The sequence below is a fragment of the Coptis chinensis genome, chromosome 5 (assembly GCF_015680905.1).
Source record: "Coptis chinensis isolate HL-2020 chromosome 5, ASM1568090v1, whole genome shotgun sequence".
NCBI classification, from domain to species: domain Eukaryota; kingdom Viridiplantae; phylum Streptophyta; class Magnoliopsida; order Ranunculales; family Ranunculaceae; genus Coptis; species Coptis chinensis.
This window is the reverse complement of record NC_141460.1, coordinates 87,160,195-87,185,999: the sequence shown is the minus strand read 5'-3', so window position 1 is coordinate 87,185,999 and position 25,805 is coordinate 87,160,195. Positions and strand designations below refer to the sequence as shown.

Here is a 25,805-nt window from a genome sequence, read left to right as displayed (position 1 = left end):
AAGCCAATCAAAGCTACAAGCTCTACATTTTGGGATTAAGTAGTGATTTTTGGAATCCACTTTCACGGAGAGAGCAATAAAGACAAAAAACTAAGATTCTCTTCAAAATTAAAGACTTTTAAATGAAAAGTGCATAAAATCAGACATTTTTCTCTTCCCCACGGAAACATGTGAATCGGATTAACTCATTAAACAAAGGAGGTGTCAAAATTGCACCAATTATTTCACCTTTGTCTTGACTTGCATGATGACTCATCAAATCTTATGGGCCCCTTTACTAACACTAACATTTTACAACTTCCCTTATTTGTAGAGTTCTTATTAACTCTCTTCTTTATTTTCTTTCCTTATTTTATTTTGGAACAAATCTTTAACACTAACACTACCACTAACACTGAATGCTTTATCAAATCCATCCTATGTTATGACATCTCAAGCTATGATTTATGATCCAACTAATACCCCATTTAGTTATGTGGACCTAACTCTAAACAAAGGTATTACTAACAATCGATCTAATTGGTGACAATAAATTTTAACACTAACACTTTAAAAATGATATCAAATTGAACATGGAGACATCTCAAAAGAAATGATCCGGATATCCCTTTGTGGACCTGAGTTGAATGAATGGTGACAATAAATTCGTTGCACTTTAAAAGAATGTGATGGGAGTATGTTTCAAGACCGAGAATACAATGTGATGGGAGTATGTTTCAAGCAAATCAAATTTTTGAATATAAGGGGAGATGAGAATTCAATCTCCTAAAATGGGAACACACTTGGCCTTTCTAGTAGGCGAAACAAATTCCAGAGGGTGAAGGCAGCTACCCGAAAACAGCTCCACAGGGTGCCATGAGTTGTCTAATATGGAACTGTCGAGGTATGGGTCTCCCCTCGACAGTAAGAGAGATTAAAGATGTTATCAAGAAGTTGAGACCAAAAATCATCTTTTTGTGTGAAACTAAGGCTAGCTTAATTAAATCTAATAGTATTATTAGAATTATTAGGGGTGATTATCAGTCTTTTGTATATCCAGCAAGAGGTCTTTCTGGTGGTTTATGGTTATTATGGGATGGTGATGTAGACCTTGATATAGTGTATGTGGACTCATGGATCATTCATGCAAAAATCAATGAGAATAGTTCATCTTTTTGGTATTTTTTTGGAGCTTATGGCAATAATGACTTCTCTGTAAGGAAAGAACAGTGGAAAATGTTGGAATTGTTGAATCCTAGAACTGACCAAGCATGGTTATGTGTCGAGACTTTAATGACATTTTGTATAAATAGGGAAAAAGAGGGGGCAAACTTGTGTATCAATTGCAATGTCAACCATTTGCAGATATGATTCAAAATTGTGCTTTCATGGATTTGGGCTTTGTTTGTCCAATATTCACTTGGAATAACAGACAAAGTTTTCTTAATAGAGTATCTAAAAGACTAGACCGTGCTTTGTGCTCAAGCAAATGGAGAGGAATGTTTCCAAACACAATGATATACCATAAAGCCATACTGGCATTAGACCACAAGATACTTCATTTGAGCTTTGACCCAACAAAACCAAAGCTTAAGAGACCTTTCAAGTTTGAAGCTATGTGGACCAGGGACGATGGCTGCAGAAGAGTGATTCAAAATATCATGGCACGAGATTTTTATGGATCTCCTTCATATACTTTATGTAAAAGACTAGCAGCATGCAAGAATGATCTGATCGAGTGGAATCATAAAAGTTTTGGAAACTTGGATTATAAATTGAATTAGCTGGACTTGGAAATAAAACAATGCCAACAATAACAATATCGAATTGGGTGTCCCACTGATCAACAACTGCAGCAGGAACAAGATCTTCTCATGGAGGATGAAGAGGTTCTGAAATTGAAGGACATACACTGGGGACAAAAGGCTAGGCATGACTGGTACGGAATGGGTGAGTTGAATACAAAATACTTCCAATCTGATGTGATTCACAGAAGGAGAAGAACTGATATTAACAGGTTGGTGAAATTAAATGGCGAGGTGTTGACACATAGGCAGGAGATTGGAGATCATTTAATTGATTACTACTCAAACCTACTGTCAATTCCTAATGTCGAATCCTGACCCTGATGAAACGCTAATGGATGTTATCCCACTTATGGTGACTCAGGAGGACAATGACACCTTGACTAGATCAATTTCGCATGAGGAGATCTGGTGGGATATTAAGAATATTGGATCTTTTAAGGCTACGGGGCCTGATAGATTTCAAGCAGTGTTCTACAAAACATATTGGGAGGAGATTCGCAAAAGATAACAAGCCTTGTCCAACACTTCTTTAACTCGAGAACTTTTACTAAAGAGCTCAATCATACCAATATAGTGCTTATTCCAAAAGTTCAACATCCATTTGTAGCTGAGCATTTCAGGCCAATCAGCCTAACAAATGTTAGTTACAAGATCATCGCAAAGATAATCGTCTAGAGGATGAGACCGATTCTACAAAGAATTATAGGACCTCAACATAGTGTTTTTCTACCAGGGCGATCCATACATGATAATGCTCTTCTGGCTCATAAGGCGTTTCACGTTATAAAGAACAGAGCAAATGTTAAGTCCAAACTCTTTGACCTGAAGTTGGATATGCTTACGACAAAATTGAGTGGCCCTTTCTTGAGGAGGTACTAAATAGATTTGGCTTTGATGGAAACTGGATCAAGAAGGTGATGTTCTGTGTTAAAAGTCCCACGTTTTTTATTCTCCTAAATGGATCCACTTATGGTTTCTTCTCCCCAACATGAGGACTTCGTCAAGGCGACTCAATATCTCATTTTCTGTTTGTACTCTATGTTGAAGTACTCTCTCTTAATATCAATAGACTCCAAGTGCAAGGGCTTATTCATGGTCTCAAAATCTCTAGAAACAACTCACACCGATCACTCATTTGATGTATGCGGACAAAACCATTATTTTTGGGAAAGGAAATGTCGAAGAAGCGGAAGAAATTAATAGATGTTTAGAAAGATATTGTGCTGCCTCGGGTCGAAGCGTAAACAAAACGAAGTCACAATTCCTTCACCACAAGAGGCTCCCAGCTAGTGAAATGAGGATTTTTCACCGTATTTTTAACACACCTTGTACTAATAAGTTCCCTACTTATCTAGGTATACCACCGATGTTCAGTGGAAAAAATAAATGAAGTCATTTCTTGCCGTTGATAGAAAAGTTTAACAACAGACTAGCGTCGTGGAAGGCTTCCTTGCAATCCAAAGGTGGGCGACTGACATTAATAAACTCTGTCCTTTCGGCATTGCCTACACATATCATGGCGTTTATCCAATTACCGGTGAATATTATCGAGGAAATGGATAAAATAAGAAGGAATTTTCTATGGGCACAAGAACTGGGAGAAAGAAACTGCATTACTTTGCATGGGATCTAGCTTGCACACCACTTCAGTTCGGAGGCCTGGGAATCAAGGACCTTCAAATGCAAAACCTGACGTTACTTGGAAAGAAGGCTTGGGAATTATGCAATTCCCAATCAATCTGGGCGACACAAATGAAAGATAAGTACTTCAAGAACCAAAAATTTATGCATGCTCATCTAAGCACAAGTGCATCAAGAACTTGGAGAACTATGCACTACCTGAGAAATATGTTGGTTATAGGAAGGAGATGGAAGGTAGGTGATGGCATCTCAATTCGAGCATGGAGGGATAATTGGATTTCGGATACTCCTATTAAACTGTCCCTCATTGGAAAACCAATTGGTTGCATGATGGACCGAGTTTGTTACTTCATTGACCTAGTTCATAGATAATGGAATACGAGACTTATCAGGGAGCTCTAGCCGGCAGACTTTTCGAAAAAGATCATGTCCATCCCACTTACTCTCATAGCGAAAGAAGATTCTACCTTTTGGTGGCCAGATAAATTTGGGATATATGATGTTAAAAGTGCATATAACTTGATGCAGAATTATTGTGAACGAACCAAATAGAGTGAAACTTCACCTCTTCTCCAAAATATGGAAATTCAACCTTATGCAAAAGGTTAGGCTTTTTATGTGGCAGTTTACACATTAATTGCTACCAACTGCTGATCTGTTACACATCACTTTGTATGGCTGCTGAAGAATCACCAAAGCATCTCTTTCTCCAGTGTCCTTTTGCGAGGGATGTTTGGTTGGGCCTTGGACTATCAGTATCGATATCGCACTTTGACATCATCCAAATGAAAGAGTGGTTACACCATATGATGAAATGCTTAGGAAATGCTTATGATCGAGTCAAGCCATGGATTACACTACTTAGTACTGGACTCTGGTATATCTGGCTCGCAAGAAATGAAAAGAAATTCACTGGCATAAAACAATATCCACTCAGTCGTGTGATAAAAGCTAAAAAGATGGCAGCAACAATGCAGAAAATTGATGGTGGCAGCTCATCAAACAATCAGAAGATGATGGAGATTAATGTCAAATGGGATTGTCCCCTGAGGGGTTGGCTTAAACTTAACACGGATGGATCGTCGCATGGAAATCCTGGTGCTACCGGGGCTGGATGTTTATTACGAGATGAGAATGGCAATTTTATAATGGCCATTGCAGTTCCAATTGCCTATGAATCGGCGTTGATGGCAGAAACTATGGCACTAAGGGTAGGAATCAAGGCAATGAAAGAATTAAATCGTACAAATGTGGTGATGGAAACAGATTCTAGTTTACTACATCAGCTAGTGACTAACAAGGCTTCTCAGGTTCCAACACTAGTTAAAGACATGATAATGGAAATTCGGGAACTGATGAATGAAGGAAATTTTATCTTGCAGTGGAATTATAGGGAAGTAAATCATGGTGCAGATGCCTTGGCAAACTTTGAAGCTCAACAAGCTGAAACTATAGATTGGGGACTCACCACCGAACACATAGATCAAATTCCGGAGAGCTGAAACAATGGATGCCAAAGTTCGCTTTTGTGTGGAATATAACTCCACCCCATTCTTAGGTGGATGGATCAATCATGATATGAGAGACATATGTACTACAAGGTTGATTCCTAGATAATGAAATATCTTTAGCGGCAAAAAAAAAAAAAAAAAAAACTCGAACTCTCTTTAAATTAAAGTCAAACGTCACTCCAAGTGAGAGTTTAAAATCTATTTATTTTTACATCTCCATTGGGAGCCATAGAGTGTGGATATATGCAATCTATAAATTAGTGGGTAAGTAGAGTTGTTAAATCCTAATGGCACCTATGTGGAGGTATAATTTTACACCCCTAATTGGAGATGCCCTTACTCGATACCAATAAATCAAAAGATAATACTATTTTGTACTTTTGTGTAATTTGCAAGATATGATATATATATAAAGGCATTTTCTTCAATGCGCCAAAAGTCAAATGCACTCAATGTGCACTAATCCACACCCTTCATCCACTCAAACTAAGGGTTGAGGATGTATTGCACAAAAGACAAATTTTTTTGAGTGAAAATTTTCACAAGAACCCAAATCTTAATGAAAAAGATGTCAAATCAAAGGCAACAAATTGTGCTCATTGAGTCTACTCAATGTGATGCACATTGAAGAAGCACTCATATATATATAAATGAGAATGTGTTGCAAGAATGTGTTCTAATTTGCAAGATATGATTAAGGGTGGTGGCTCGGCTCGTTTAGCTTGGCTTGAACTTGTTCATTTAATAAATGAGCCAAGCTTGAGCCTATATTATAGATCGTATAACAAACAAGCTTGATGAAGTTCGGCTCGACAAGCAAACTACTCGGACTCGGCTCGGATCGGCTCGGGCTCGTTCATATATTATATGAGCCAAGCTTGTGCTTTTTTCAAAGCTCGCTTAATAAACGAGCCAAACTTAAGAATAGTAAAGCTCGGTTTGATTAGCTTGAATTCCACCCTTAGAGCATCTTTAGGAGTGATATCAACCTAGCATCAAACACCAAATTTTCAATTTGGTGTTTTTTCAACTTCAGGAGAGTCACATGTTGATGAAAACACCAAAAAAACACCAAACCAAACACCAAATCGGCCAATATTTGGTTCCAGGTTTGATGCTATATCAAATCACTCACGCGGTTTTGGCAAAAACGCGCGATTTTGCCAACACCGCGTGGGCTTGGGCTGCTAATTGGGCTTCTATGGCGCGGTTTTGCTAAAACCGCGTGGGCTTGGGCTTCTATGGGCGTGGTTTTGCCAACACCGCATGCGTTTTTCGAAAATTAGAACTGTGGTGCTTAGAACTTGAAAAATTATGATTGTGCATAGAAGTTGAGAAATTTATAATTGTGCAATTGAAGAAATTAAGAATTGTGATTCAAAACCGAAAAAATTAAAAAAAATTATAAACCTATGATTATGATTATGCAGTTCAAAATCTATGATTATGATATAATCATATAATATCCAAAATGATCCAAAATCTATCATATTACATCAAATTTATTTAGCTCTCTTCTTACGCCCCTTACCACTCGATCCCTCTCCTCTCTCTATTTGGATATTCCTAAATTGCTCCTCTAAGTTCCTAACCTGAGAATCAAGATCTTCTCTGTCTGCACGAATGTTAACTACCTCAGCCTGAAGTTCCTCATATCCCTGATGTTGTTGCGTGTACACCTACTAAATATCCTCATACGCTTTTCGAGTCTCGTCCTACGCACGCTGGGATTGCTGATATGTCTGAGAATATGCCTCCTCCCTTTCTTAGCTATAATGATACACGGCAGTCCTCATCCCATCAAACATACAAATCTGGTTCTCATATCTTTCCCGAATCTCAGCCTGAAAATCCAAGAAAATATATTGTGAGTACATATTATATATATAAATGAATAAGAAAAATAAAATAACTAAACTCACCGTGGTATACTGATCAATCTGTGGCTCTAACTCATGGCAACGAGTACGAGGCACCTCGAAGAATGGAAATGTAAGTAGTCTCCCCATCAGGTCCACACACGACAAACATCTGAGAATTACTGGCAGACACAGGAGCTAGATGATATGCATTCAGAGGTTGTGGGTTGTAAATAGGCTGTGGCGGATGAGGAATACGTAGCTCATGTCTCATCCCTTCCAGGCCCACAAACTCAAAGTTGCTAGCCCAACCAACAGGGGGCAACAACGGACCCATGGAGACACGATTCTACCATCTATAATACTGATCAACAGTCTGCTCAACAACAAAAGAAGACGCATCTGGCCAAGGACCACCACTAGCATGAACTTCATGAACTTGAATTCTACCCCACGACTTTGCATCACTAACATCTGGCATGGGAGCATATGGAACTCCATAACGTCCAATCATCTGCCTCCAACATCTATCGCCACAGTACCAAACCATACAGTCACATGCGGCAAACACAACTCTGTGACGTGACAACACACAAGCATGTTGCACAACTGGATCATCAAAGGCAGTAGTCAAACGCCAAGGTCTCCTCCACTCAATAGATGACAATGATCTAATATCAATCTGAGCACGAGCTATACAGACATTATTTCTAATCTTCCCCCTGTTATGAGTCAAGTGAATCCCTGACCAACTACCAAATCTCGGGCGAGTATCAACAATCATGTCTATGTTAGGACAAAGAGCTCGAAAGTACTCATAAAACCAAATCTCTAAAAGTCCTGTGAATCCTGCAATCTGAGGACTTCTACTTCCGAATGTCTGTGAAGCTTTATCTAACGCCGCTATCAATGTGGCATATACTGAGCTACCCAGGTCATAATCTCTCATAGTATGCAAATCAAATACATAAGCATAATATTCCAGTCGTACTGTAGAATGACCATTGGGAAACAGAACATGCCCAATAAAAAACATAAAAAAAGCCCTAACATATACATCACACTTCTCACTACCTAGAAACGAATCAAAGCCGACTCGGCTCATGTATCAGGATCTAAGAGGGGTTCCATATATGCAGTCTTAATATGAGATAGCTTAATACCAGAAGAATCATAAGCATCCGCATCCAAGCGAGGAAAACTCATAAGCATATTATCCATATTCTCATAATTTGTATGAAAAGGTATCGGTTGGCCTATACCGATACTCAACCCATAAATCATAGTGAAGTCTAGTGGTGTGAACCCTAACTCCGCACAAGGGAAATAAAATATATGAGTTCTACTCCACCATCTTTCTACTAAAGCTATGACCACTACCCAATCAGTCTTCTCATAATCCACATCAACCAAAAGACCTAAAGGTGTATATATACAAAATACTATCTCTAATATGTACAAACTCATCCAAACTCTTAATAACCTTCCACCACTCTCTAACACCATGTAAAGCCGATCTAACTCGGTAGTCAATAACATGTTGATATTATGAAAAAAAAATAATGCGTATAAGATAAATAATTAATTGGTCCAACTCAACTAATTAATATTCAAAATATTTAATCAAAACTAATTAATTACCTGAGTATTAGCCACTGCACTCGACACGTGTTTTGTATCACGTGTAGAAGAAACAACTTCCATATCAAGTGCTTCACCGGGTGCAAATTGCCAATCGAAGTCGTTCATCTGATACTCCAGTACATAGGGATGTCTATTAGTCGGCGCGACATCCTCGGGTTCTTCTCCCTCATCGCCAATGTCGTCTGTGTACTACCAATCATTACCGTCGAAAGGTTCAAAATGATCCATATCAAATTTCAAGAGTTTAGGTAGGTTTTGTTTTTTTTTTAACTAAGGAGAGGGTTTATAATTGAGAGAAGAGTTGAAAGTGATTGAACCGCGCGGCTTTGGTCTTGATTATATAGAAGTAGTACGCGGTGTTCTGAACACCGCACGGTTTTTGAAAACCGCGTGGGCTTGGGCCTGTCAGTTGGGCTTCTATGGCGCGGTTTTGGAAAAACGTGGGCTATATGGCGTGGTTTATCCAAAACCGCATAGTTTGATGTCGAAAATTTGATGTTGCTCCTAAAGTTGCTTGGTGTTTTTTTGGTTCAAAATTTTAGTGTTTTTTTGGTAGCTCTCCTAAAAATGCTCTTAGGCCTTAGATATGATTGCACACCGAAAGTGAGTTAGATATGAACATTTGTTCGTATTCTCTAGGTTCTGGGTTATGATTTACCAGGCCCAACAAACAAGTCCAACCGTATTGGGCTTAACTCGGCCTAAACAAAAACAAATTTACAAACCAAGCGTGAATAAGTTGTTTGTGAATGTGGCTATCAGGCTATGCATCTATCTTATTTATTTCCGTAGTTCCTTATTTTTTGGTAACTTTATTTCCGTAGTTCCTGAATGGTGGTTATTCTCAGTATTTAAAATAATTCGCCAATCCGCTGAGTGATTCGTATCTCCGTTAAAGAGTTAGTATCGATGGCGAGTCTAATTTGATTTCGAGAACGAAACTCATTAGATCCCTAATAAAAACTCTTCATTTCTGAAGAGCGTTGGTAGCGTATGGAATTGAGTCTGAATTCCATCTCTGGAAATTCGTTCTTGATTCCTAACGTTATAATTTTAACAATCGAAATGGAGATGAGTAAATTAAAATATTTCTCAAAACCAAGGTCGAGTCTTGTACCAATACTTTAATTTTTGCATCTATATATGAATTAAAGCAAAATTTGTAACATTGCCCACACCTATATATAAAGCTGGCCTTAAGTAGATGTACGTCTCCGACTTTGCCAATGAAAACCAATTGTTACTATCTACACGATATGCATTGCAATATGCAACCATGGAAACATTTTCATTACTAAGGCACTACCCAGAACCAAAGGCAAATCACACAATAAACAGGAGATTTTATAGTAGATTTATTAAACCTCAAATGGCATAATTTCTCACCTGTATAGAATCTACTGAAATTTTAATCGGATAAATATTTCTCCTTTCTAAACAAATAAGAGGTTGAAGAGGACAACCTTGCAGTCAATAGGGTTTTGCTCGACTATTGAGGGGTGCCCGAATCTATAACAAAATAAATTTCTATTCGACTTTGCTCGAATATTTCCGTTGCTGCCCCGTCTATGCTCCTGATTTGCCCCGTCTAGGGCTTTGGTTGGGGTTTTTTTTTCTTTGTAGCACCGATTAAACGCAGAACCCAAAATGAAGTCAATGTGCACTGACCATCAATATGACCCCTTGAAGTTAGACTTCAATGGAGATGACGATTTATAAGCAAAAATCTTTGAAATAGATGTTGAATGTTTTGGTCTGAGAATCGGTTTAGAGACCATTGTTGAAGATGTTTTAAATGAGATCAAACCCAATCATCCTGTTAAGCATTCAACTACAGCATCACACAACTGAGTAAAATCAGATATTACGAATTTGGCGATATTGTCACATCCTAGTATCTTACGATTCAGAAGCCCCGTTTTAAAACTAGGCAAAAAGCTTCACGAGGTTGAATCAATCAAATCAAGAATTTTTGCAGGAGGGAAATCCCACAAGTAAAATATGACACATTGGATAATTAATATATCTAATGATCCAACATAAACGCAATATCTAGCATAACTAAATCAGATTGTGTCAATTACAAACCAACACCTTCTGACCCTCGTCAGAGAATTACAGTTCAAGTGACATGTTTACAGCTTGCAACAATCAAGTACCAGAGCTTAGCGCAAAACAATCAAATAAAAGACTACTGATGACTCTCCCCATTTCTATGCTCCAGAAGAGGGGGAAACACAACCAGAAGTCAGTTCTGACATCTCCAAATAAATATTAGTTTCTGTACCTATGGCTTCAGATCCCTCTTGATCTCTATACTGGTTTTTTTCCTCGTCTCAAAGTCGACTTTCTCTAGATCTGAAGCAGTTGCCAAGTACCCGTACAAGATCCTCTGCTTCTCTCTGGTCTTCTCATCCACTTTCACCAAGTTTGGATTGTTTTCATCATCCCTCCCTGGCTGTGAAGTTTGAGCACGAGCCCAGCCCTTGCGCCCATGATACTCCTTTTCTAAGAATTCAGCCAAGCGCACCGCCTCCTTTAAGCCTGACTGATCAGCTCCAAATTTCACCAAAGTGATGCCAAGATGCCCCTCTTTCCCATACAATGACTTTGCTTTCCCGCCACCAAAGCCGAGATCTGAAAGCCACAAGCAAATGAAATATAGAAACAAGCAATAGTGTCAGAGTGGTACCAACAGCATCATGATGTAATATTCAATGCAAATTGTTCCACCTCCAGTGCTTCCCTGGATGAGGTAATCGATTGAGATAGATGATACAAACTAAAACGAATCCTTCCCACTTCCTATGGATCAGCATAACTAATTTTTCGCATTGATCCCTGACCGACAAGGGTCCTTTTGATACAATTATTTTCTATTCAATATCAAAGACCTTTAATCCTTGACACTCTATCAGATAGGTAGCTAAATTATCAAGAATAATCCAGATATTACGAAAAGCATCCCATATCAGGAATCAGGAACTACTATAATTGGACGCAATCCACAAAATGAGCCATAAAGAAGAAGGTCGAATGTTATTAAAGGACTTGCAGCAAAATGTAAAGCTAGAAAGCTCAACAGACATGTCTGAATGCTTTATTTCATAACCAGAAGTTATAGCACTATGAGATCTAAGCCACAAACCTGATTGACAGCCCACAGTAGGTTAATGCGAAACTTGCATACATGGACAGTCTACAAAGCTAACAAAAATAGATTGAATTGATGGGATTAAAATGACTTGTCACCAACACCTAAAACTGGCAAGAACTTGCAAAACTTTCATGTGAATATGTTGCCGAAACAATAACAAGAACCGAAAAAAAGGAGGAAGAAACCACATGGAGCAATGCACTGGTTACTTATTCTATCAGAAAATCATCCAAACAAAGTTCTAGCTTACCACTTACAGAAGCTTACTATGCATTTAAGTATTACAACTATTAACCCAAAACAGATGAAACTGATCTTCACCCACTAATTACTGTTACCGAGTTCCTGAGTTTCTACTACTTGGGCCATCAGCAATTATTTTAAAGGTGAGTAACACCAACAACAATCACAACCTTAACGTGTTCCAGTGAACACAATAATTACTTAATCAGTGAAGGCAATAATGTTACCAAAGGAAAGGGGGAAGATGCATGGGGATTGCATGGAACTCCATTTTGATGTCATCTGAACCTCTGCAGTCAATAATTGATCATGATTAATGAAATCCTGCTCAGGATGCAACAGAATTCCATTTTGAAGTCTGAACAAATTTCAAAGTTGTACTTTCTAGTCACCCAAGCAACAGTAATAAAATGGCTTATATTTAATCCAACCATACTTTACACCAAACCAAAACAGACCGAGTTGAAATCAATCTTGAAACCAGATAGTAGTTTGCAAACAATTCAAGCAAGTGTCAATTCTTAATCAAATGGTGCATGTTAAGCTTTTTTTTTTTTTTTATTATTGGTAAAGTATAGTATTTTATTTATATATATGTAAACAAAAGGAAAGGATGAGATATCCTATAGTACAAGCTACTAGGAAACTGAAAAGAAAAGAAAAAAACATAAGACAGTCCTGCCCTCAGCTGATAATGGACTCCCATCTGCATACGAAGGCCTCAAAAGGGATGTCTTGAAATTCGTTGTGCACTTTCAACAAGAAAAACAGCCGTGCTTTGATGGCCAAAACCACCCTCCCCATAGACATCGTAGGAGCTTCAAAATGTCTATTATTCCTCTCCAACCATAGACCCCATAGGATTGCAAAAGGGAGCATGCTCCAAAGACGGCTTCCCTTCCAAGAATGAACCCTCAAGTTCCATGAGGCTAATACCTTCTTCACCGATCCAGAACACAACCAAGAGACCCCAGACTCGAATAGGAAAGAGCACCAGATTCTCCAAGAGAAAGGACACAGCAAGAGAATATGACTCACAGACTCTCCATCTCTCAAGCACAAAGGACAAAAATTGATAATCACCTATTTGATACGTCATTTTCTGAGGTTGTCAATAGTCAAGATCTTACCTAACGACGCACACCATACAAAAATAGCAACTTTCAAGAGAACTTTGGAACCCCAAATAGTCTGACTTGGAAAATTATAAAGGACATTCAAACCCCGATGAGGAACAAGTGAATGAAGTTTAAAAAATACCCCTTTTTTGTCAATATGGCAAAGTCTTTTATCTTTTTCCGGTCTCACAGAAGGAATAAGGTCTAACTTCACTGTGAGTGCAGCCACACTCGCTATATCCTTATCAGAGAGAGCAACATAAATCCCAAGGTTCGAGCAACAAAACTATTATCATCCCTCATGAACCAGCGAACCAATTTATTTTTAAAGTCAGATAAGGCATATAATTTAGGAAACACCCGCAACAGGGGTCTCTCTTCCGACCAAACATCCTCCCAAAAATGAATATTTTCGTCATGGTCCAAAACATATCTAATATTCTTCTGAAAAGCCTCCCCTACTTTTTGAATGCCTTTCCACACACTACACCCATATGGTATGGTAACAGGGCCACTATTCCAACCCAAACCCTGCTCCCCAAACCTCCATAGCCATTTGCCAAGTAGCGCATGGTTAAACTCACGCAAGCTCCTAATACCCAACCCACCTTCCCGTCTCGACATACACACCCGCTCCCACCGAACTAGGTGAAACCTATGTCTATCCTCGCTATCGTCCCAAAGGAAATCCCTAATAATCGATTCCAATCTATTGGCAACACTAGAAGGCATGTAGTAGACAAGGAGGCTAGAAAAAATGTTTTTGATAAGGATAACTCGATCCCCCATGGACTAAAAACGCCCCTTCCACCCTGCCAATCTGCAACTAAAACGCTCGATAACAGTGTCCCAAATGGAAATAGACCTATAAGATGCTCCCAACGGTAGACCGAGGTACCTAGACGGAAAATTGTCAGTTGTACACCCAACTGATGACGTCATCATGAAAATCTCGTACCATATCCATAATGTTGCAACTGATCATAACAAAGAAAAGAAGTACAGTAAAGATGAGCTAACAGTCCAACGAAACAGAAAACTTAAAACCACGAGTAGCGCCAACCAGCCAAAGGGTAAATTTTGGGTATTATTCAAGGCAACAAAACTTGGATTTCATCTAGATGGCTTGACAAATTGAACGATATGACCTAGCTGTATATTCTGGTATACAATTAGACACCATGATAGTCACTATGCTTCACTTCAATATGAAAGTGAAACTAGATATCATGGCACCCCCGTCTGACCCCATATATCTGATCAAGATAACTAAGCAAAAGAAGAGGAAGTACAATCAAGAGTGAAAACCAGGAAAACCCACTAAAAGCTTTTTGTGTGTGTGTGTGTGTGTGTGTTGGGGTGGGGTTCCATTCCAGGGGAGGCATGCACAATAAGTGAGATCCAGACATATAATCATATAATCCCAATTTTACATAAACAATAAGGCTCTCGAATGAACCTGACCTTATTCAATTTTTAAAACGCTAATAAAGAATATCAGAGTTATGCGTTATAGAGTCAAAAGCGACCAAAATAATATGAGTTCTAATCATACACGTTAGAAAAAAGAATTGAGTTTAAACTATAAGGAATTTCAAATGCCAAAATCCACCAGACATGGGGAAAAGAAATGCTACAAGCCTACAAGCATCCAAACCCCATACAACCAGAAACATGATTTCCTTGTGCTTCATTTGAATATAACCCTTTCTTTTGTCATAGTTCTAACTTTATTCCCAAAACGCATCCCATTTTCTCCGATGAAGGTGGGAGTTGAAAGTAAAATTTTGGGCCCAACCTCCCAAAACTTGAATACATACGAGAACACTTTTCTTCTGTTTCGCAGATGCACATGTTTTATCTGCTACAAAACTTACTCCCATACTATTACCAAAATTTTGATATAATGAACAGATTTAGCTAACAGGAGAGATATTATCTCAATCTTCAGTCCTTTTAATCATCTTTGTTCCACAGTTCTTGAGACCGATATCTACTTTGTACACAATTTTCTTCACCCTGAAAGTCAGGGAGATGTTTCATGCATGCTGTTACCATATACCATCCCCTCCTTCAGGATAATAACAATTAAGGTACTAAAAGAGTTCTGTGAATAACCCTCGATTCCTATTTGGATTTTGGATTTGCCCTCCTCTAAACCACAAAGGATGTGTAACCAAATTTAGATATAAACAACAAAGGATGTGAGATCGAATTAATTCATACTCTTATACCACCATGTCATGCAGCCAGTACCATATGTAAAGGAGCGAAGAACTACTTTCTTCTTTACCTAAGCTCCAAATCTGTTTCCAATCAACTCTTACCATAGTCTTAGTCTTTTATATTAATACATATCCTTTCTCCTTTTCAGGGCAGAGCATCAATTTCAAAAATAAAGGCTGCTATTGTAATCAATGATTCCCTACCATCTATTGTCGAGGAGGACAAAAATGGTGCAGCTTGCACAAGGTATATTCGTTTGCCACAAGAAGTTTCCACCCAATGAATTATAAGAAAAAGGAGGATGTAGAAGGATAAGCATTATGAAAACAAAGTAAAAACAGAGAGTAATAGCTACCACATTTCCTACAGGTTGGATTTTAGTATTTTACACTTGTTTGAACTGACAAACCAGTATAAGAGACCTCTAACCAGAAATAGAAAAGAGGCGCACCCAAGAGCGTTATCAACTAAATGTAAACGAAACATCGTCAACGCAACTAAACACTGAAAACAATTGAACAGGTGCCAACTCACCAACCTGATCACGTATAGTCTACAACCTCCACTGCCACTACAAGTAAATTTCATGAGACAATCGCATTGCTCTGAACCAGAATCTTCTAAATTTATCACCAAAGACCCACTCACGAAAACCAAAAGAGGATGAGGACATACCAAATTTTCATTTATTAGCTAATAATTATTGCTAACATCCACTGCTCCTAGCCTCCTACTAAATAATAAAGAAACATCCCATCTCCATGATCATTGTTCTTCTTCCCATCTTTGCAATATGACTTTCTAAAATAGTATAATCTATCCTTGCATAATTGCATTTAGCAAAACATCATATTAGATTCAACCATCTTAAACAAAGCTTCGGTGCCAAGAAAACAAATAGGTCATCTACTCATCTTATTAATGTTCAAGAACATATTTCCCAAAAGTTTAAAGATACCACCTAGAGACTAAGGGATCATATTAACATGAAAGCTTAAAGAAACCTTTCAGGGATCATATTAACATGACATATGCATATTCTCTATAATATTCTACCATCTCCATCTCCATCTCCCATCTTACCCTTGATATTTCACAACCAAAAATGAAATAAGAAAATCTGCAGCCATATCATTTTCCTCTTAACTTCAAAGAATCTCAAAATCATTAACGCCGCCAAGTCTCTCTACATGGAATCACATGAAGCTAAGAGGAAATGAAACTATGTAAACTCCATCACATAAGAAACCTCTGGGTCAAGCAGGATTCTTGTATCCAACCAATGACCCAGCCAAAAGATTGTTTCTAAACCACCATTGTAAAAAAGAAAAGCAGAGGAGAGAGAGAGAGAGAAACCACTAGATTGACACTAGGCTACAGTTATGGTTGACATGAGCTTGCTAATTAGATGATAAACAGGTGGAAGTTGGCATGGATGACATTGAGGTTGACGTTAAAGCACATCATTAATGGTAGGATAAAGTGATTTATTTGGCCTGCTTATTGCCAACTTGAGATCCATATATCCACCCAACTACTCCCCTATGCAAATAAGCTATCAGATAATATACTACTAAGAGGGGATGACCATTTTCATCCAAGTAGCTTGTTATGTTTAATTCAATAGTTTCAGTTCATACTTCCCTTCCAGCATGAGAAGGGGAAACGACTTTGGAGCATGTTGCCTTTTGCGATTCTGTGGGGCATTTGGTTGGAGAGGAATCAGAGACACTTTGAGGGAACAACAACGTCTATGGAGAAAGTTGTGTTGGCAATCAAAACTCTTTTATGTTTCTAGTCAAAGGTGCATATTGAGACACGAAACATACCTTTTGAGGCGTTTGTGTTTCGATGGGAGTCCATAATGAAATGATCGGGCTAAGAGACTTGTCACTTTATGGTTTTTCTTTTCTTTTCTTTTCTTTTTCTATATGTATATAATAGAGGATATCTCATCCTTATGTATCTATCTTTAATTATATTAATAAAGTTATACTTTACTGATCCAAAAAAAAAAAATCATACTTCCCTTCCGGCATCGATGCAATAAAGTTAACATAAGGTTTTCTAGCTACCTCAATGCTTATTTCTCCCCTCTACTAATACCTTGGAAACTTCAATTCAACAACCTGCGATTGGTGCCCTCAAACTGTCTCCTTTTTGGTGTACGTCCAGTTAAACCACGTTCAAAAGCTATTTGTTAAGATTAAGTACTTATATTGCAAAGTTGAAACCCAGAGTTCATTTCTTTGCAATAAAAAAAATTCTCATGAAAAGGCTTGCATTCCTTCTTGCTCCAAATTTTGATTTCCTAGTCGAATTTCACTTTCTCATACCTCTTAAATTGTTCTCCTAAATTCATTTCTGTTCCTAGTCGAATCCCTACTTCTAACATATAGGAGCAAACAGTTCCTTATCCAATCTTAAAAGAATAGGATACAACATGCATGACCTGTGAAAGTAAAATAACCATTTTCACCATCATACGTAGACTCTCAATTTAGGAGAACATTCAACAAAAAGCAATTAATACCTGGGTTCGCAAACTCTTATATAAAAGCAATTCTTTTGTCTAGCTCTTTTTTCAAAGCAAAATATATCCATGAATCACCAAGGAAAATTGCAATCCACAAAAAACTTGTGACAATCACGTTGGCTCCTTTCATATTGGGTAACGACCTCTTATACCAGTGTTTAAAGCAGCGACCTTTTCATCAATAACAAACTTCTAGCTGCAACTTTATGTGCCCAAAAAACAAAATAGATCCTACTTCTATCACTTTATGAATAGAACGTCTTATGTTAAATAGCAAAACATTAGTTTGTCTGACAGTTTATCCAACCTCCAGGTAAAAACTTAAATTCTAGCTTACAATGAAAATATACCTTATCCAACTTAATTGTAAATCCCATTAAGTTTAGCTCCAATGACATTCAAAGTTCACAATTTATGTTACTTCTACCTTTCTTGTAACGCAGAGTCACAGAACTAACCCAGAACATTAGGAAAAGAGTCGAACAAAAGCGGAGTATCTTGTCTTCCAATGTATTCTTTAACTTCTACTCTAGTTCTTTAACACAGAAAAAGCAAGACAATTGATATTGAGTATAAGCGTTTGCTATAAGATACAAGATAAATAATATTTGTATATAAGACGGTTGGTGTATACCATCCGCAGTTATTATATATATTTCAGTACAATAACAATGTAAGATCAATATCGCCTCAGACGAGACTATTATAACTTGACAGAAACAAAAACTACAAAGAAGTCCAAAACAAAACTATCCACCTAAACAGCTGTGGCATAGCTATATGGAAAGGTTATGTTATTCAACGTTGGATTTCAGTTATCAAGCAATCCTCTATAACATCAAACAAAAGCAATTATTATAACAGATGTATCTTGTATACTACTATACTTATAGCACTACGCAGATTAACTGACCTTAGATACAAAGAAGAGATTTGCTACCACTTATCTTCCTATCTTACTAAGCCAAACATCAACACAAAGTAATGGGCTCAGGGAAACAATGTACCTTTAAGTTTATTATCCATCACCTTGTTTCCCATACCCTCCATACGACCATCTTTGCCCCTTCCAGTATTTGTATTATGGATAATCACCAGAGGGGGCCACAAAATAAGATCGTCCTTATTTGAATCTGCTTCATTAGTTGATAAAGACTGGTAAGCCTTTGAATTGTCAGGAACTCTTGCATAGTTCCACCCCATCAGAACACACAAAGCCTTGTGTAAGCCAAGATGATCTACATGCAACTCAGCGCTATGTGAACCAAATGCATGCATGATAAGACCATGCATATCTTGAAAGTCTTTAGGAGCCCTGTAATGTGACAGACCAAGTAATGAACAACAGAAAATTCAGCCATTGCCCTCTCACATCACTCAAAAAAAAAAAAGAAATAAAGAAACAAGTAACAGCAGAAGGTAAAATTCACATTCAACATTCCACAATAAGCTCTGAGGAATATAGTGTGTGGAATACATGCATCCAAAGTTTACTAAAGGTGGGTACTCTAGTCAAGGCATCAAACTTCAAAACAACGCGATAAACAAGTCAACCTCATAGATAACTTGCAAATACTTCCACAGTAACTTCAGCAGGTTGTACAACCCTCTCCCTCCCACCCAACCCCACCCCGACCCAGAAACAAGATTGGAAAGAAGAAGAAGAATTGATTATTTATGGATGGGGTAATAGCACCTATAAAAGGGTAAGGAGAAAGACGAGGTGGGCAAGGAGAGAAAACATAGACAGAGAAGAACCAAAGAAAAGTTGTTGGTAGATGAGTTAAATTTAGCAAACAATACAAGGATATCAGTATCAAAAAGAACATACCACAAAATATAACAGGTACAAAAAAAGAACTTGGTAAATATTGCACCAATAACAAAATAAAAAGGATGATGAGGAATTAATAAAGATTCGAAAGGCATGGATCACCAGATACAAGAAGAGAGAAATTCTTCAGATGGTGTGATGCCACAGATTTGTGTTACTTCTTCTCGCCAACCTTTACCTTGGTCTGACTACGGAAAACCACCCACTCTTATGCTAATCTCACCCCTAGATCCAACACCTAATTCAGAAAAGAACTTCAAAGCTCAATCAAAAGAAAAATGCGGTGAGGGCTTCTAAGAAGAACAAGCCTTAATTCTAACATATTTCTGTACCATTAATAGACTTCTTATGAACGCACCAGCCTTCATAAGGGTACCACACAGACCCACCACTATTAAACTCCACAACTGAAAAAGATATTTAGTGCAACCTCTGAAAAGGTACCTAAATGCGGTCGTGGATATCCAATTATCCCCAAAAATAAAGCATGGGGTCCTTAAGAATCTTCAAAATATGTTGGGAGTCCACTTGAAACAACGGCCTACCTGGTCAGAACCGGGAGCTGATTTAAAATAAAATCAGAAATTCCTAGACAAAACCAGTAATCGTTTTGTCTCCATAGGGTACTCTTTCCTATTCCCTATTTGCATCTTTGCCAATAACTCACCTCTATTTGCAAGTTGTCTAGAGAAACAAGCCTAAATTTAAGAAATCACTTCACTCAGATGAATGACAATGAAAGGAACAGTGTGCTTACAGAGTTACAGACTTACAGCAGGTCGATCATGAGTTCATGACATGATAGAACTACAGGAAAAATAACAAAATCGAACTTTTCTCCCTGTAATGTTTGGCTAAAAAATACTTCCAAAAAGATTGGGGGGGGGGGGGGAGAGGTTATACAAGCAGAATCATCAACTGATTTACAATCAAATACATCACTAATCAAAATTGATATCATAATCTCAGAATCATTGAGTTTCCAAAGTCATAGAACGCAGTAAAACATTGAAAAACATATAAATAACCTGCTTTAAGTTAAGTCGCAGCATCTATCAGACTCAAAACTCCATATAGGGAACACCAACATGACAAATTCACCGAAGAGTAGTTAAACAAAACAGTAAGTCAAGCAATGCCAGCAATCTGCGAGGTAACTAGCAATTGCCGTTGCAATCTCATTTTGCAATTGGCATCAAGCAATGTCAAAGCTCAGACATCCCACCAACGGTACTAAAATTATACTTATTGAAAGTTTCTCTGAGCCAGAGCATTAAGTTCACTATTTTCGTAGTCATAAACAGGATGACATTGGAATTTTAACATCACACACAATTTCTTACAAAGTGCGCAAAAAGAGAGAAATGGTTATTTTTGTATTTGTGATATTCCTTCACCATCTGGACATCAGTCCACGAGCATAGAACAACATTAAACGAGATTATGGTTTCAATTACACATCAAGGTACCATCAAACTATTATTGTTCGCAGACTAACTATCACAAAAATCTATCTACATTTGCAAAGATGCAAACAACTGAAAATTGATTCCACTAACTGCATGGGAAAATTAATATATGAATACCTGGAAAAGTAAAAAAAAATGGACTATCTTAATGTGAAAGCCAAAGAACCAAAAGCTTGGCCTAACACCAACTTCTACAAGCAAATTTTATGGTTTTCAACCGAACTAGGAGACCAAACAATCTCCATATCTTGCATATTCTAAGCTCACTTACATAGGAGTACAAGACACCAAACAAGCTAAGCTCAGCAACTGAGTCTCATTGATCAACATAAGCAAAAACCCAAAAAAGTGAAACAAAAAAGACCATGACCATGAAGAGAGACCCTATATGTATCCAAGGAAACAGACCCTTCTTAGACAAGGGATAACGTCATATGAAACAAATAGAGAAGATACCATGAATCAATACATGGTATATAAACTCGTCTTGCATAAATAGATGATCATAAGTTAACAGATCTTTTTCCCTTTACACCGTAAGTCTGTAATAATCCTATCAAGGGAAAAAACCTGAGGGAAAAGGGGGTCTTTTTAGTCTGCAGCGACTGATTTGGACTGAAATTCAGTAATTTACTATGGTACATACATAAAGAAGAAAACGAGAGCAAAAGCTGCCCATCCACATCGGTGTTTAGGTACAAAAGAATAAAATTCAGACTTCAGTGAAAAATAAAACTATAACGTTAATCAGACATTCACTATATATGAGAATATAGATAGCTTTGCACCACCATATATATATCATTTACAATCACACCAGTAAAACCCTAGCCTGACTATTCTTCTTTAATTCCCCATCACCCTAATATCCTATAATACTAAGTTACCAAAAACATGCATTCCCATGTAAGGAATGTGGGAATTGGAAGCAATACCTTAGGCCCAACCTACCAAGGCTTGTTCATCACATCAACTAACAAGAGGAAATATAACAATTCGAAAGGTGAATATCTCTTTTGACAAGCTCGAGAATAGAAGGATGCCCTGTAAGCTCATATAACATAGATATATTCCATGAAAACTCCTTCTTTCTATTTACAGTGACAGAAAGAGTTATATAAAGAAGCCGGAAATTATAATTTGTAACAAGACCTTACCAAGGACCTATCTTTAGATTATAAATCATTATTATCAAAGGAGATTTGGAAGAAACCTCTCTCCCATATCCAAGAAATTCCCTTTTCCAAAGAACTTACCTCAGAAGAATAAGAAACAAACATAAGAAAGAAGGCTTCCGTATCCGTATAGATCCTACATTAAACTCTGATCAAGCATTATGAATGATTCTACCAATAAATCCTTTACCCAAGCAAAGTGTAAGATGGTCATCATCAACAACAACAACTTATACCAACAGCTAAGATCCGGCTATATGAATCCTACTTCTAATATTATGTCACTTGTAGCTATAGCCATTTTTTATTAAAGCAAGATAGCAAACAACTGCGACAGCGATTGTCTATCAGTAAAAGACAAATTTTATGCATAAGACCACCTGAAAAAAATAAACAGATAACGAGCTTCCTAGAGGAACCCTCTCAAACATTACAGATTCCCATCTAGAGACAAAATGATCGGGGTATTGGATAGATCCTCCAATATCTTCACCCAAAGAAACAAAAAAGATTTTAATCGAAATAATGAACCCACTCAAAGCCCAACACTGGCCACTCTAAGAAGCATTCTATTCCTCTCAGACCAATACACCACAAAAATTTATTCTTCCATCGATACAGTCTCAAGTACCATGAGGTTAGAAACTCTAAGGCCTAAAAATAAACTAGTATAGTCATCTGAAAAAGGAAAACCCACGCTAAGTCTGAGTATAACAGGAAAAAACACTATACTTGCCAACAACGGGAGCAACTAATAAGAGTGTAATCTAACTATGCAACATCAACCATGCAGTAAGGGAAAAAATTACAGTGATCTGCTTTCTCTTCTAGAGATGGTTTATCATCAAGATGTCCTCAGGGCAGCATACCAAGAGAGAGAGGGATGAATTCTCAGGTAAAACTTTTGATTACCAAATGCAAGTCTGCAACTACAAATCCTAGCTACTTGCTACAACTAGCTCAAAGTCTCACAAGACAATACCGCCTTTGCGTTACTTCAGAGTACTTGGAATAATCACTGATGCAATTTTAAATAGAGTGACATTTGCATCATCAGTGACGGATCCCTAGAAAAATCAATAGGCATTGTCGTTGATGAAAAATATATAATCTCAATCAATTGAGATAATCTAAAAAAGAACTGATATTTCCGAATAAAACACAAAATCTAAACTAAACACAAGGCATTCTTGTCAGTAATCTAAACTCCTATGAATTCAATCCAGGAAAACTAAGCTGAAAACTATGAATGACATCTCAATAAGCCCCTATACCTCACCCATTTTATACCATCTATTACTCTTCATAGAGCAATCCTAAGAGCTTAAAAATGAACTTTTAACCACCCCATCTACGGCGCTTCATCACTAAATACATCTATTACAGTAGCATCTAAACAGTCAAACATAACTAATGAAATTATTATCAGATAAACAGTTAAAAACAATGAAAAGAAATAAATGACATACAACCCTATACTATCAAACCTGGTACACGCGAGACATTGCAGTGGTCCTTGCTTCCCATTCTCGAAATAATTAGCCCTGAGCGCGACATTCTCATTAAGTAACTTGACAAAGCGAAGAAAAGCTTTCTTCAAAGCCTGTGGATCCACATCATGGTGCTTAAAAGTGGAGGAGGACTCGGCAGCAGCACTAGTGACCATTCCATGTCCAGATGATAAACTATAATCTCCTCCTCCAATCCTCATATGTTTCCCACCCCTGATATCATCGATATCCCTACTAAAGGGACTACTGGTTCCAGCAGCTAACCCATTCTGATTCCCATACTGCAATAACTGTTGTCTCTGTCTAGCAAAGTCATGTCTTTCATCCCCATCAGAAAACTTCCTTTTCAAGGAAGCATCATGTCTCCCTTCAAAAGTAGACCAATACTCATTTTCCCCAGGGCGAGTTAAACGAGTAGGAGGAGGAGGGGGAGGTAATAAATCTTGATAATCAAGAGGGAGTGCAACATAAGACCTAACACTACCATCAGCTAGAGCAATAGTTCTTCTATCTAACATATGTAAACCATATGTTGGCCCAGCTGCTGCTGCTGGTCCAGGTAGTAATAATGGTTGTTGTTGATTTTGTGGGGATGGTCTAGATGGGTGGTGCTGGTGGTGCTGGTGGTAGTCTAGTTTTTTGTTGCTATTATTATTTGGGTTTGACGGTTTTGATATGATTGGTTGTTGTTTGGTATTAATATTATTATTATTATCGGGATTTGTGTTGTTAGTGGATGATGATGAGGTGTTTTTCGTGCCAGATTCCCATCGGGATTTACGGTGTGAGCTGGAGGGGTTATTGTTTCCTTTTGGGTCTCCTCCTCCTCCTCCTGCCATTAATTGGAATGATAATTTTTTTCTCAAGAAGATGAAGGAGAGGTTGTTTTGCTTTGATATGTACCGCTGATATATTGCCGATATATATTGGGAATCAAATGCTGATATTTCGACGTTAATAATAATAATAATTTCGATATCTCGACACTTTATGATAGCCGGTTTTCAGTAGTGCTGTCAATGGGCGGGACAAGCCCAAAGCTCGATTGAATCCGAACCGATAAGATAAGGATTTAGACTTTAAAATTAGTCACATAAGATTATTGGGCCAGGTCTGGACATACCTATGTACGATCCGATAATGGCCCGGCCCAAAATTTATAATAGTTTATGTGTTTTATATATAATATTATTAATATATATATATCTATTATATTTACTAAAAGTTGACATAGAAAATTGGAAGCCATATTGGTTAGTATTGTGTTTATCACACAAGAGTTGTTCTCCACTATCGAGGAGGCAAAGAGAAGGAGGGAGGGATAGGTGAGGACAGACAGAAACCAACCAACTTAGTTTTTGTCCGCATAACCCTCCCTCTGCCTAGATCGTTCGATCCGCTCACTTGATTAATAATTTAGAAAAACCCCTTAATGTCACTTAAATTATTTAATTATTCTCCATTTCCCTCCTTGAATTTAGAACAAACCCCTCTTTTATTAAGAATTTAAAAAAACACTTCCTAATGTCACTCAGGGAAGAGGTTTGCATACTTGTAGGTAAGGAAAGCTGAAACGTTAGTCTTTAGTCCCACATCTGTAAGAGAGACCCATGTATGAAGTATTTAAACTCTTCTGTGGAAATGATAATCACGACCTTACTCGAACAGGATATGTTCTATAGGGAAGTACTTTTGTTTCCTTGAGTAACCAAGAGACGGTAACCAAAGCTTGGTAGATGAAATAGGACGGGGCGATCATATCGTGATTAATGGCTGGTGATCCTGATGGGCTCACTTTGCTATAGAGGATCATTCTCAACACCTTCCAACCATTGGGGGGTTAGATGGTTGTCTGACAAGCTTCAAAACGGGATGAAATCCTCTAAATAGTATGCGCTTATCTTATAACTGTGATTATATGTACTTTAATGACCATGAATGATAATAATCAATGTTCTAATTGTAAACTCACTAAAACTAGCCATGCAGCCCGACCTGTAGTCAGGCCTGCTATTCTTAAACCCATTATGTGTAGGCCTGTTAATTTTCAAGCTTTTAATTTTGGTTGATGTACTTGAGCCCATTTGTATAATC

At 37.7% G+C, this 25,805-nt stretch overlaps 1 protein-coding gene and 1 non-coding gene across 3 annotated transcripts; one reads left to right on the top strand and one right to left on the bottom strand.

The window, feature by feature from the left end:
* Nucleotides 1-10,472: 10,472 nt before the first annotated feature.
* LOC147499719 (RNA recognition motif XS domain protein) lies at nt 10,473-24,633 on the bottom strand. 2 transcript variants are annotated; one of them, XM_086561507.1, is made up of 4 exons: nt 23,688-24,612; nt 18,730-19,037; nt 12,070-12,132; nt 10,473-11,079 (listed from the first exon to the last, which is right to left on the bottom strand). In XM_086561507.1, exons 1-4 carry the CDS (start codon nt 24,548-24,550, stop codon nt 10,730-10,732), a joined length of 1,584 nt encoding a protein of 527 aa, XP_086417633.1. In that variant the 5' UTR covers nt 24,551-24,612; the 3' UTR covers nt 10,473-10,729. The 2 variants fall into 2 exon arrangements, with proteins under 2 accessions (XP_086417633.1, XP_086417634.1); XM_086561508.1 differs by lacking the exon at nt 12,070-12,132 and having other exon boundaries at nt 23,688-24,633.
* Nucleotides 24,634-25,361: 728 nt separating this feature from the next.
* LOC147499718 (small nucleolar RNA U3) lies at nt 25,362-25,573 on the top strand. The gene has a single exon (XR_015197281.1). It is a non-coding gene; the product is annotated as a small nucleolar RNA U3 (small nucleolar RNA).
* The last annotated feature ends 232 nt before the right edge of the window (nt 25,574-25,805 follow it).

Coding starts and splice junctions, on each gene's coding strand:
- LOC147499719 (XM_086561507.1), bottom strand. CDS start 24,550: ATGGCAGGAGGAGGAGGAGGAGACCCAAAAGGAAACAATAACCCCTCC. Junction 19,038..23,687: donor CAATGTCTCGCGTGTACCAG/GTTTGATAGTAT, acceptor GTCACATTACAG/GGCTCCTAAAGACTTTCAAG. Junction 12,133..18,729: donor GATGGATAATAAACTTAAAG/GTACATTGTTTC, acceptor TATTGACTGCAG/AGGTTCAGATGACATCAAAA.